Source organism: Trichosurus vulpecula, chromosome 1, assembly GCF_011100635.1.
Source record: "Trichosurus vulpecula isolate mTriVul1 chromosome 1, mTriVul1.pri, whole genome shotgun sequence".
In the NCBI taxonomy this organism is placed as follows: Eukaryota; Metazoa; Chordata; class Mammalia; order Diprotodontia; family Phalangeridae; genus Trichosurus; species Trichosurus vulpecula.
In genome coordinates, this window is record NC_050573.1 from 90,965,579 (window position 1) to 90,979,675 (window position 14,097).

Consider the following 14,097-nt stretch of genomic DNA (forward strand, 5'->3'; position numbering starts at 1 on the left):
AACAGTGAAGAGCCATTTAAGGTTTTTGAGCATTGCAGTGGCTCCATCACATAACTACGACAGAAAGAATGAATTGTTTCCAAAGAAATAGATTAGTGAAAATTAACTTCTTGTGCCCTGAGCAGGTACAGAGAGGCCAAAAGTTACAGTATAAGTTTGTAGTAGAAGAAAATTTTTTGTTATTGTGTAGTTATTTTCAGTCATGTCCAATTCTTCATAACCCCTTTTGGGTTTTTCTTGACAAAAGATTCTGGAGTGCTTTGCCATTTCCTTATCCAGCTCATTTTACAGATGAGGAAACTGAGTCAAACAGGGTTCAGTGATTTGCCTAGGGTCACCCAGCTAGTATGTGTCTGAAGCCAGAGTAGAAGAAAAATTGTGTGTCTCTGTGTCTGTGTGTCTGTGTCTCTGTCTGAGAGAGAGAGAGATAATTAGAATTGGAAACATCAGCAATTGAATATCAGAGTTGGAAGGATCCTTAGAAGTTACCTAGTCTACCTTCCTCCTTTTAAATCTGACTGGCATCTAAATTTTTTTTGTTATAGATTTGAATGATTAGGCCCTGAAAAATATGGTAACCAGTTTATTATTTTTTGAGTGTGTTATAGTTATTGTGGGCCTCAGGTCTACAGTTGCCACAATCAAGCCCATCAGTCAAGCCCAGGTATGTATGTCATATAATGGAAAAGAATATTCCTTGGTCTTTCTGAACTTCCGGATATGGCCCTGTCATTACTACCCTTGAGTTTTACCTTAATACCTATTGTGTTGTGTAACATGGGGTTCTTAATGCCTGCACCAGCAGTAAATAATCTTTGGTCCTCTCCAGAGTGAAAATACTTTGATTATAGGCACAATTATATACTCTTTGTTATCCAAGGTTTAGGGCAGTGATTTCAGAAATATTCATCACAAAAGATGACGTTTTTCAGCTATAACACATCAAGATCATCTCCTAAGGTTTTAGAATACACAGATGAATGAAGTCATGAAGTAATGTTAACTGGATTAGGTACGGATATTTTTTGTTGAGATCAGATTTTCTTAAAGAGAAAACAAAGTAATAAACAGACTTGAAATCTTTTTGAAAACTCATTTTATATAAATGCTAGGTACTATACACAGAATTACAGAAACTCGGAGTTGGAAGGACTCTCACAGCCAATCTGTACCTATACCTAAACAAGCATCTCTGCTGCATATACACAACAGGTGGCCATTCGTGACCTAAAGAAGTCTAGTGAAGAGGAAACTCCCAAAGCAGTCCATCTCATTTGTGTACAGTTCTGTTCACAGACTACATTTCTGTCTCTTAAACTTCTCCTTATTGCTGATTGTTTTGCTCTCTGTGGCCAATTAGAAGAGATATAATCCTTCTTTGTGATCAGCCCCAAACCCTTCTTTCCAAGCAAAGCATCTCCATTTCCTCCAGCTGATCCACATTTGGCATGACCTAGAGGGCTTTAACTACCTTAAGTTCCTGTGCCGTTTATTTCCTCCTTTTTTGGCAGGGTCCTCTCTTAAATGGGGTACCCAGAAATGAGCATGGTACCCATGTTTGTTCTTATCAGGAGGAGAGTAGTATTACAGTGAGACTATCTTTTCCTTAGTCTTAGACACTGCATAACTTGTTACAGCTTTAGTTTACTTTCAGTTGTTATGTGGTAAAAAGAGCTGATCTGAGTCAGGAATACCTTGGGTTCAAATTCTACCTTTAATACAGTGGTTTTGTAAACTCTGAGCAGTTCATTTAACTTATTGCTGCCTTAGATAACTATATAAAACAGTGAGTTGCAGACAAGGTACCACATATTCAGGAGTACCTCATACCAGTGAAATCACTGGTCCAGTCTCTATCCCTATCACAGTGGATTTTAGGTTCATTCAAATGCCCAGATAATTTTTACATAAACTTCTGTCTACTCTTAACTTCTCCATCTTGTTTCTATGAAATTGATATTTTAAACTCAAGTATAAGACTTTACTTTGTTCCTGTAAATGTCACTTTGTTTCTGTCTAGTGTTCTATCTTGTCGAGGTCTTTTTGGCCTCAGACTCTGAAAACCTATGTTGGTCATCTCTCTCACCATTATGTCACTATCTGTGAATTTGGCAAATATGCTATAGTATTAAATAAATCATTGATAAAAACATTGCACAAAATGTGGCCATATCCTTAGGGTACTACCTTTTGGAGCTTTCCCAGGTTGACAATGAACCATTTATGACTGCGCTTTGAGTATGATCATTCAACAGTTCCATTGCCTGTTCTACGTCATTCCATATTTTCTCCAAGATTAACATGAGAAACTTAAATGTTCTTTATAGTTTACCTAGGAAAACTATAACCACAGAATTTCCCTAACATATCAATGTGGCCACCCTATTCAAAAGGAAATAGAGTACAGCATGGCTTGTTATTTTTTATTTTGCAATTGCATGTAAAAAATTGTTTACACTCATTTTTTAAAGTTTTGAGTTCCAAATTTTTTCCCTCCTTTCTTCCCTTCCCAGCCATCAAGAAGGCAAGCAATATGGTATTGATTATACATGTGAAGACATGCAAAACATTTCCATGTTGCAAAAGAAAACATACATACCCAAAACAAAAAAAAAGTAAAAAAGCATCCTTCCATTTACAGTCTGAGTTCATCAGATCTCTCTCTCTTTCTCTCTCTCTCTCTCTGGAGGTGGATAGCATTTTTTATCATTGGATTCCTTTTTCTAGTTGAGGCAGTGTGGTCTAATGGATAAAGTTCTTTACATGGAGTCAGTAATACTTGTGTTTAAATCCATCCCCTACTATTTACTATCTTATTGGTCCTGAGAAAGTTGTTTACCCTCTCTCAGCTTCTTTTGTTTTCATCTATATCCATATGGATAATAACAATAGTATGCTATATGTTTAATTATGGACATTATGTCAAATGACAATGCCTTTAATAAATTTGGTAAACCTTAAAATAATGCTATAGAACCTTATTTAGCTTAACCTTAATTACCTGACAAATCTTAAAGTAATACTTTAGAGATAGTAGTAGTAGTCATCATCATCATCATTATTATTGTGGTCAAACCTTTCTCATGAATTTTTTTGCTTCCTTTTCTTTCAATAATAAAGCATCTAGGTTAGTTTATTAGATTGCTTTTCACCCTCAGCTTTAGTTAAACTGCAAAGAATCTTTGCAGGTGACTTATCTTTTCAATAATTTTTTTTAGTCTAGGCCTGGAATTCACCTAGGAAGACTTGAATAGTATGATATTCATATATAGTGGCTAACTTATTTAATTCTTGTAAAGGGCAGAAGCATACTTTCTTGTCTAATGAAAATTTTGATCCCTTTTGAAAATAAGTCAACAAGCATTTATTAAGAGCATGCTATGAAAGAAAGGCAAAAAATAGTCTCTGCTGTCAAGGCTCACAGTCTAATGGTGGAAACAACGTGAAAATGACTATGTACAAATAAGAGTACACATGTGTGTGTGTGTATGAATTGGAGATAATCAACAGAGAACTGACGTGATCATTAAGGGGGATGAGCAAAGATAGGATTTTCATTGGGACTTGAAGGAAACCAGGAGTTGATGACTGTCAAGGAGAGAATTCTAGGCATTGGGGACATCTGTGAAAATGCAAAGAGCAAGGAGATATGGAGTATCTTGTGCAGGGAACAAGTAAGGAAGCTAGTGTAACTGGATTTCAGAGTAGGTAGAGGATGGTCAGGGTTGGGGGTGGGATAGATGGGATGAGGTGGAGGATGTGAATGGGATATTCAGAGAGGACTAGCACTTCTGGTGTCAGGGCTTGCCACATCCTTTTCAGAGCAGCTTATCCACCTTTCCTGTCTACCTGACTCACCCAGTTCTCACCTGTGGCTCCAAGAAGCTGTAGCATGTACATTGATCACAACCTGCTAAAACCATCTCTGCAGAGGAGCTAAACCAGATTGAGGATAACTGATGGGCCTCAAACCTTTTGGTGAGTTAAGGGGATGTCCATTCCAAGCATGTGAAGAGTTCCTTCTATGGAATGGGCGGATGAGAACAGTCTGTTCCAACAGCCATGAAGGTAGCTGAAGCAAGCTTTGTGGAGCACTTAGAGCTTGGTCAGACATCGAAGTCATCCACTGCATTATGAGCCATTGCCAGTCATCTTGACTTTTGTCTTGTCACTAGACTTCTATGACCCTAGAAGAGACAGTGACAAATTTGTGCAACTCTGCCTCACTTAAATCCAGTTCACAAGAAAGTCAAGACATCATTACGTGATGTCATTTGGTATTCTTCAAAAATGAAGCGTGAACAACAACAAGGGATGGATATAAGGTATAAGAAGACTGGAAAGTTAGGAAGTAGCTAGGTTATAAAGGGCTTTAAGAGCCAAACAGAAGATTTTAAATTTGATCTTGGAGGTAATAGGGAACAACTCAAGGCTTTTGATTGGGGGGATGAGTAATGTGGTCAGACCTGTGCTTAAAAAAGATCAATTCAGCAGTTTGAGTAGAGGATATACTGGAGTGGGAAATAGAGAACGTATGTTAATTTATTCAACTTTTCTGAGCCTTAGTTTCTTTTTGACAAACAGGGATGATAGCATTCAGCAGATGGTGAGTCCTCTTTGTTGTTATCCATTTCCAGATGTCCCAAAGGCTCCTGGTGATGTGTTCCCATAGCTCAGAGAGAGATGAGGACTGGATTTATAAAACTGGTATTCCTCTGCTTAGAGATGATAACTGATCCCAAGGGAGTTAATGAGATTATCAAGCTAACGATATTGTAGAGTATGATATGCTAAGAACAGAATTGTAAAGGGATCCCCACAGTTCATGGGCATGACATGGATGAAGGATCAGCAAAAGAGACTGATAAGAAGCTGCTGAACAGATAGAAGGAATACTAAGGGAGAGCAGAGCACTAAAAAACAGGAAGAAAGGAATATCTGGAAGGAGAAAGTAATTAACAGTTTCAAATGCTACAAGGATGATGAGGATTGAGAAAAGGCCTTTAGAATTGGCAATTATATGATATCATTTATACATCTTTGCAAAGATCAGATTTAGTTGAATGATAAGGTTGGAAGCTAGAATGCAAAGGTTTAGAAGAGAATGAGAGTGGAGGAAGCCGAGGCCCTTAGGGTGTCTAAATTTCTTTCTTACAAAGTTTATCCTTGAAGGGCAAGAATGACAAAGGAACATAGCTGATCATATCAGTTAACATCCTTTTTAAGGTTGGGGGATACATGTTTATCTGGGAAGGAGCCAGTAGGTGGGAAAGATTGAAGAGAGTATGGAAATGATAATGGGGAAAATCTGCTGGAGAAGCCTTAAGGGAATCGGATCAAGGGTTCTTGGAGAGGAGTTGGCTTTTGTAAGGAGAGAGGACCCATGTCTTCATGTGAGACTGTGATGAAGGAAGGGAGAGTATGGAGAAAACATCTGAGTTATATGAGATGAGGAGAAGAGGAGAATGGGTTAGCTTTCAGAATGAAGACTTCAGCTAAGAGAGTGCAAGAGAACCGGCTTCTCTGGGAAGCATGAGAAAAGAAGAAAAGGTTTAAGATAACTGTTATGAAGCATGAGATAACAGGTCATTTATTAGGGAGTAAAAAATGTTTGCCTTGCTGAAGTAGGGCCCATTTTTAGATTATATAACATAAACTTTTAGTGGACCCAATCACAGCACCAAAGAGGAACAAAGGAGACAGATGGGAGTAATTCCATTTTGGTTTTGGGCAAGGTTGTGGTTGGGCCTAGTTAGAAACATACATGGGGAGATGAGATGAGCAGCAAATAGGCAAGTTTGGTTGCAACTTAGAGTACATGAAGAGGAATAATATTCCCACCAACCTGAAAGGTGGACCGAATCAAGATTGTAAGGATATCTGAACTGTTCCCACCTCTCACCTTTCTTACTTTTATTTTTAGGTGTCCTGTTTGTTTTGAATAAGTTATATCCAAGGTCATATTTTAGTCATGGATTCCATGCTACTAATCTTCAGTGATGCTTGCCAAGTCCATTTTCCCCTCTTTGCATGAGGGTCTTCAGTTTATCTTGGTTTTACCTATACTTTTTATAATTTTGTGTACACCTTTGTTGCCTGGATTTTAGTTTCTGACTCCTTTGTTGCATTTTCTGGGTAAACTTATTATTGCCAGTCTTCTTCCTGAAATATGATTGCTCTTTAAGGTATCTCATCTTGGAGTTGATGTAGGAGGTTTTCTTTTACCCCTCCCATATCACTTTGAATCTAAAATCTTCTTGATTGAGTATGTATGATAGTAGGCAAATTAGTGTTAGCACCCATATTAGGACATGCCACACATGGCCAAGAGCCAGTCATTCCTTTATTTTAAGCTCTCGTCCAGAAATCCATATCCATTAAAAAAGATCATTGATCTTTATAAATATTTATAAAGATTTTGCTTATAGTGGTTTCCTTTGGAAATTAGTGTTAATTTCTGTTACTCTCTCCTAATACTATCAGCAACTTCTTATTTTTCTGTTATATTTTAAAAGTAGAAAATGAAGTCACTAAGACAGATTTTATATATGTACTTGCACATGAATTTCACTTAAATGATTGAATTTTAATCATAATGCCCTAGATTTTATGTGTTCTCTTATTTCCCCTTTCCGCAGAATATGACAGATACCTAGCATCTAGCAAAACCATGGCAGCTGCTTACCTTGACCCAAACTTGAATCACGCCCCAAGTTCAAGTACAAAGACACACCTCAGTACTGGGATGGAGCGTTCTCCTGGGGCAATGGAGCGAGTATTAAAAGTCTTTCATTATTTTGAAAATAGTAGTGAGCCAACCACATGGGCCAGTATTATCAGGCATGGAGATGCCACTGATGTCAGGGTAAGTAAAATTTTCCACCAGATAAATTGAATGTAATGCCAAAAAAATCAAAGCAAAATTCATTTTTTATGAGATTTTGAGTTCCAGAATTTTCTTCCTCCCTCCCCTTCCCAATATGACAGACAATCCAATATAGGTTATACACGTGCAATCATGTTAAACATATTTCCACATTAGTCGCTGTTATGAAAGTCATTAGTTATGAAAAAAGAAACAAAACAAAAGGAAAAAAAAATGAAACCAAAAAAAAACCAAAGTGAAAATAGTATGCTTTAATCTGCATTCCGACTCCATCAGTTGTTTCTCTGGATGTGGTTAGCATTTTCCATCATGAGTCTTTTGGAATTGTCTTGGATCATTGTATTGCTGCTAAGTCTGTCATAGTTGATCATCTCACAGTGTTGCTATTACTGTGTACAGAGTTCTCCTGGTTCTGCTCGTTTCACTTAGTGTCAGTTCATGTAAATCTTTCCAGGTTTTTCTGAAATCTGCCTGCTCATCAGTTCTTATAGCACAATAATAATCCATTGCATTCATAATACCACACCTTGTTCAGCATTCCCCAGTTGATGGGCATTCCCTCAATTTCCAGTTCTTTGCCACCGCAAAAAGAGCTGCTACAAATATTTTGTACATATAGATCCTTTTTTCTTTTTTTATGATCTCTTTGAGGTATAGACCTAGTAGTGGTATTGCTGGATCAAAGGGTATGCACAGTTTTATAGCCCTTTGCCTTCTGGTGATGTGCTCCAAATTGCTCTCCAGAATGGTTGAATCAGTTCACTACTCCACCAACACTTCGTTAGTGTTCCAATTTTCCCACATCTTCTCCAACATTTATAATTTTCCTTTTCTGTCATATTAGTCAATTTGATAGGTGTGAGGTGCTTTAATTTGCATTTTTCTAATCAATAATGATTTAGAGCATTTTTTCATATGATTGTAGATAGCTTTATTTTCTTCCTCTGAAAATTGCCTGTTCATATCCTTTGACCATTTATCAGTTGATTTGTATTGTTATAAATTTGATTCAGTTCTCTATATGTTTGAGAAATGAGGCCTTTATCAGAAGTACTTCCTGTAAAAATTATTTCCCAGTTTTCTAGCATTTTTAAAATAAAAATAAATGACATTAATTTGTGTATTGTCCTAACAAAGTTATTGACACTTTTCCTCTATAAAGGGGAAGGGGGTAGAGACTAACCCCTATCATTGCAATGTTGTAGGGAACTTACAGGTGAGGAAATTCCCTCTTCCAATTCAAGTTGGTGCTTACTCTGCTACTTTGTAGGTCATGGCTTTTGTGTTATGAGGTAATGGTTAATTTGATCTTTATATTTTTCATAACTAGTATTTTTGTGTGAAGCACTTCTTTGCTGTCTAGAAAAAAAAATTTTATCGGCGCTACTGTAAAACAGTAAGCTTAGTGAATTTTATATTTTTAACAAGGGTTTTAGTGTTATATGTAGCAGGACGTTATGAATACAATAGAAACACAGTCTTATCAGTTCAATAAAAATATTTAATATAAAGCATTAATAAATTGATATCTGTATAATAATGTTTATTTTCAGTAGTATTTTTACCCAGCTTCTGGGTAAAACATTCATTTTACACTTCTACATTCATGATTTTCATGTGATACGAATGTAGAATTATAGCAGAAAATGATATCTCAAGCCAAATGTCTTATAGACATCTTAAACTCAACATGTCCAAAACTAGCCTGATTACCTTTCTCCCCCAAACCCTCCCCTCTACTTTATTTCTCTTTACTATTGAGGCTATCACAGCCTTACCAGTAACCAGGCTCACAACCTATTGCGACCCCTGAATCTTCACTGTCATATCCAATCAGTTGTCAGTTTTTATTGCTTTTACCTTGGCAGCATTTCTCGTATATACCCCACTTCTTTCCTCTGACACTGTAACCACCCTGCTACAGGCCTTCATCACTTCATACCTGGACTATTGCAGTAGTTTGCTGGTTGATCTTCCTGCCTCAAGTCTCTCACCACTTCAGGTCATCCTCCACTCAAGCTGTCAAAGTGATCTTCCTAAAGCAAAGATCTGACCATGTTGGTAGACTCCAGTGGCTTCCTGTTACCTCTAGTATCGATTATAAAATCCTCTTTCTGGCTTTTAAAGCCCTTAATAACCTCACCTTTTCCTGCCTTTCCAGTCTTCTTTGTATCCACCAAATACTGTGTAATCTAGTGACACTGACTTCCTGACTGTTCTCACACAAGACATTCCATCTTCAGACTGAGCATTTTCATGAGTTGTTCCCTATGCCTGGAATATTCTCCCTCTGCATCTCTGTCTCTTAGTTTCATTTAAGTCCCAGCTAAAATCCCATCTTCTGTGGTGAAGCCTTTCCCGATTCCCCCTTAATGTTAGTTTCTTTCCTCTGTTGATTATCTCCAAGTAACTCGTATTTGACTTGTTTTTAGAGTTGTTTGCTTGTTGTCTCCCCCATTAGACTATGAGCACCTTGAAGGCAGGGACTGTCTTTTACCTTTCTTTGTATCCTCAGTGCTTAACACAGTGCCTGTACGTAGTAGGCACTTAATGAAAACTTTTGATTTACTAACTACTATAGGCCTTCTTTAATATTAAATATTTAGTTCTTCCCTTTTGGAACTCCAGCTCATTAATTCTAAATTTATATAAAAAAGAAAAAAAAGTGTTGCATAAAATCTAAAAATCAACATTATTGAGTCTATATATTTATATTTAACTTAAGAGAGGAAAGATTTTTACCTTTTTTTTTTTTCGAAGAATGTCAAAACAAATCGTTTTGCTTTTTGGTTGCATCTGTTAACAAATGGCTATGTTCATAAATCTTGGCTGCCCCTCACTACAAATTGAATAGAATGACTGCTGAAAATAAAAGATCCTTGATATTTTTTTTGGAAAGAAAGCTATACCAAAGCCCCAGATGAAGCGTTGCTCTCAGCTCTGTATTGAATGTGTAGAAGTGGGGGGAAACCTCTACTTATGGGTGGTGTTTATTCATCTGAGAAGGGAAAGTGGATTAAACATTTTTACACTGCTTACCATGTGCCAGGCACCGTGATGTGGTATTTAAAAAGGTTCTAGAGACATAGTTTCTGGGTAATTTAATCATTTTATTAATGAGGCCAGAATGTTTATTAAAGAAAAGATGGTTATTTGGCCATCTCTCACAGACCAAAGATGCCTCATGGTGGTTGGGCTCCCAGTTTATATGCCCTTTGAAGACCAGGTGTTCTTGAAAGGTGTCAATCAACTCTGATTGGTTAACAATGAGAAAATGAATATTACAGTGAGGGTCTTGGGATAGGTGACTTGGACCACCCAAATCTTGGTCAAAGAGACTTACCAATTTCATATCACTTGTCTGGCAAAAGGGAGGAGCCACATTTCCCCAGACCTACCTGAGCAAACATGATGATCAGGGATGCACCCATTAGCCCAAACTTAGAATTTCTTTTACTGTCTTTGATTAGATCTCAGACATCCTGGCTGGGTATGTCTTTTAGAAAGATTTCCCGTTCTATTTGATTTCTGGATGAGGAAGTAGAAAAGGGGAAAAACCTTTGTCCTAATACAATAATTAGTTTTTAAATACCAGAGAAAAATAATCATTTCTCACAATGCTAAGCACTCTTTATAAATTTTAGCTCATTGCATCCTCACTATAACCGTGAGTTAGATGTTGTTATTTTATAGTTGAGGAAGCTAAAACAGTCAGAGGTTAAGTGATTTGCCCAAGGTCACACAGTTAGTAAGTGTCCGAGGCTGGATTTGAACTCAAGAAGAGGAATCTTCCTGCTTCCTAGCCCAGTGCTCTCTCCCCTGCATCACCAGCTGCCTCCGTGTGCCATATTGCACTTTGGAAGTAGAAAGCGTTACCCTTGTACCAGCAAAAATGCAAAACCTCAGTGAAAGAACTTCAATTTCATGGATAGATTCTCTGTGCACAATTTATAGGAGGATATGCATAAGAATTAAGTCTTAAGAGGTGTTGTGATCTTCACTGGCTAGAGGCTGTGCTCCTCTTGATGAGACCACAAATCTATCCAAGTAATAAAGCTGAGTTTCAAAGAAGTACGGCATAGCCCACTTGGCCTTCACTCTCCCAGTCTGTCTTGTTCTGCCATTAACAGTACACTGCAATGAGCAGATCCCCCTCAAAGTCCACCTGGTCACTTTGTACACAGTATAGATGATCCTTGATGATCTGAGCTAAATGAGTCCTCTTAGTGGTATTTGGTGCGGTGGAAGTTGGATTGAATTTTCCTTTAAAGGACCTGGGCTTGAATTCAAGGTCTGCTGCTTGTGTAATTGTTGTCAAGTCATTTGACCTCTTTTGACTTTTTCTTCCTCAGCTGTCAAATGTAGGGGTTGGACTAGATGTTCCCAAATGCCTTTGTAGTATAAAGTCTGTGATCTTTTGTTCAATATGAGCCCTGTGAGGTACGTAGCGGATTCTTACTCTCATTTACAGGCCAGGAGACTAGGGCTTAGAATTAAACAGATTTGGCAAAGGTAGCATAGTACTTGTCATAGTTGTGATTTGAAGCCTAGTCTTCTGACTCTAATTCCTTCCTGTTTTATTTCTTCTGTACCCAGTGTATGCTGTGGAGAGTTCCAGAAAGAAATTGACTACTGAGGGATATGGGTTTGGTATCAGAAACTAACATGGTTAATCAGAATATTTGCTGGCTTCTTATCTTAGATGGTTATCTTGAGATGTGATGGATGGCCTGCCAAGTGGCACCACAACTCATTTATTCTTTTTACTCTCTTCTGTTATACATGTGAATGAAGAATTAATGCTTCCAGAGGAAACCTAGATTGTATACCTAGTCCTCAATAAGAAACTTAGAATTTGGTACCACTTATGTTGTTTTCATCTCTTCTTCATTTTGAAGATCATCATTTTATAATAAAAATTGGCATAGAAGCAGTGAACAGTTGGTGGTGTAAATGATTTCTAAAGATTCCCCTTTAACCCCATCTTAAAGTTCTCTTGAAAACTTTGGCAATACCCATTCGATCTTTTCGAGTATTGAACTTGATTCATTTTTGATAGAATTTATCTTGTATTTGTAGATTCTTTTTATTAGAGTAAAGAAAGTCAGTTATTTGGTAGGTCTAATAAGAGAGAGATGTGGCAAACAATGCCTGGGTGGAATCCCCCTATTTTCTAAAGAATATTTGAATATTATAAGTACTATAGCAATGTAATATGTGTGTTTAAGCCTCAATAATGATACGGATTCATAGTTTTACCCATCTAATACAATATTTCCAACTGAATTTTGCAGTGGTCTGATAACTTTTGGAAATACTATGTTGAGCCCTGCAATGCAATGTGTAGAATGCTAGATTTGTAGTCAAGAAGGCCTGAGTGCAAATCCCGACTCAGACTAGCTCTGTGGCCTTGGGCAAGGCACTTCACATTCCCCAGCCTCCTTTTCTGCATCTGGAATAATAATAGCACCTTCCTCCCAGAGTTGTGAGGATCGTGGGAGATTACATTCGTAAAGTGTTTGGCAAATCATAAGGTGCTATATAAATGCTAGATATTATTATCATTATTATTAATGCATTTTAGGAAAGACAGACAAGCTAGAACTTGTTCAGAGTAAGAGGCCAGGATAGTGAAAGGCCTGGAGATCATCTCTTAAGAAGGATTTTTTTGAAGGAGTTGGATATAGGTAATACAGAGATGATTGGTGTGTAGTACATGATAGCCATCTTCAAAAATATGAAGGCTTATGATGTGGGAGAGAAATTATACTTGCCCTCTTGAACCCAGAGGCCAAAACAAGGAGCAAAAGGGTATAAACTGCAGAGGATAATAAAAAGGAAGGAAGGAAGGAAGGAAACCAGCAGTTATTAAAAAATGCCTACTGTGTGCCAGATAGTCTGCTTAGTACTTTAAAATATTATCTTGTTTGATCTTCACAACAACTCTGGGAGGTTGGTGCTGTTATTATAATCCTTATTTTACAGTTGAGGAAACTTAGGCAGACAAAGGTCAAATGACTTGCCCAGGGTCACACAGCTAGTGTCTTGAGGTGGGATTTGAACTCAAGGCTTCCAGACTCTAGGCCCAGCACTCTACTGCACCATCTGGCTGTTACAACAATTAGAGTTGACTAAAAATGGAATAAATTACCATGAGGAGGTTGTGGGTTTTCTTTCACTAGAAGTTTTCAAGTATGTGGTATGATCATTTACCAGTAATGTAGAAAGGTCCTTAGTCAAGTATAGTCTGGACTGGATGGTTGGTAAAGTCTTTTCCAATCCAGGGTTTGTGATAGTTTTGTTTCTTTAATGGAAGAGGAAGTAGTAAAGGGAACTACTACTTTAGGCTGAATTTTGTCAACAAAGAGGAACTCGTTAGTAAAATGGAAAGTAAGGAAATCATAAGAAAGTGCCCATGTCATCTTAATCCCAGTAACCAAGAAAAGGAATTATTTTATTGATAAGTTTTTATTGATGTCTTTTTTTTACATTATCATAGTTATCTCTAGTATCCTTCTCCTTCCCCTCTCCTCTCCCAGAGAGCAATCTCATATAGCACATTATATTTTCTAAGAGGGAAAAATATAAAGTACAATTGACAATACATTGAAAAAAGTCTACATAAAGTACAGTGTATAACATTTATGGATCTTCCATTTTCATAAAGGTGTGATTTGAGGATATCTTGTTATGTCTCTTCATTTATGTTCTGCTTGATCTTTATAATTTTGTCACATCCACTTTTGATTTTGGGGTATGTGTTTGTTCTTTCCATTTATGTTGTTATAGTTGCTGTATATATTGTTTTTTGGTTCTACTTACTTTACTCTGTATTGGTTCATATAAATACTTTCATGCTTCTCTGAATTCATCATATACATAATTTCTTAGTGCACAGTAATATTCCATTACATTTATGTTACATAATTTATTTAGCCATTCCCTGATTGATAGACATCTACTTTGTTTCCATTTCTTTATCATAAAAAGTGCTACTGAAAATATTTGGTGTAAATGGTGACTTTCTTCTTATTGATAGGCCAAGAAAGAGAATTCTGAACCTAGTCAAACATATATATCCTTGAATACTGAAAAGCTTGTTTTATTTATTTTTATTTTCTATTTGAGAAATTTTATTTTTCTTTTGTCTTTATAACACTTTCATTTTTGGATGTATTCCCACACCCTTTCCCTCAACAACTAGTTATCCT

At 37.0% G+C, this 14,097-nt stretch overlaps 1 protein-coding gene across 6 annotated transcripts in view; it reads left to right on the plus strand.

Annotated features, from left to right (window-relative positions):
* Nucleotides 1-14,097, plus strand: part of PTK2 (protein tyrosine kinase 2) — a 434,883-nt gene that overhangs the window by 146,099 nt on the left and 274,687 nt on the right. For all 6 annotated transcript variants that reach the window (XM_036741078.1, XM_036741072.1, XM_036741073.1 and 3 more), the window contains one exon: nucleotides 6,639-6,865. In XM_036741078.1, coding sequence (XP_036596973.1) covers nucleotides 6,671-6,865 — 195 coding nt within the window. In that variant the 5' untranslated portion in view covers nucleotides 6,639-6,670. The remainder of the gene's footprint in view (nucleotides 1-6,638; nucleotides 6,866-14,097) is intronic.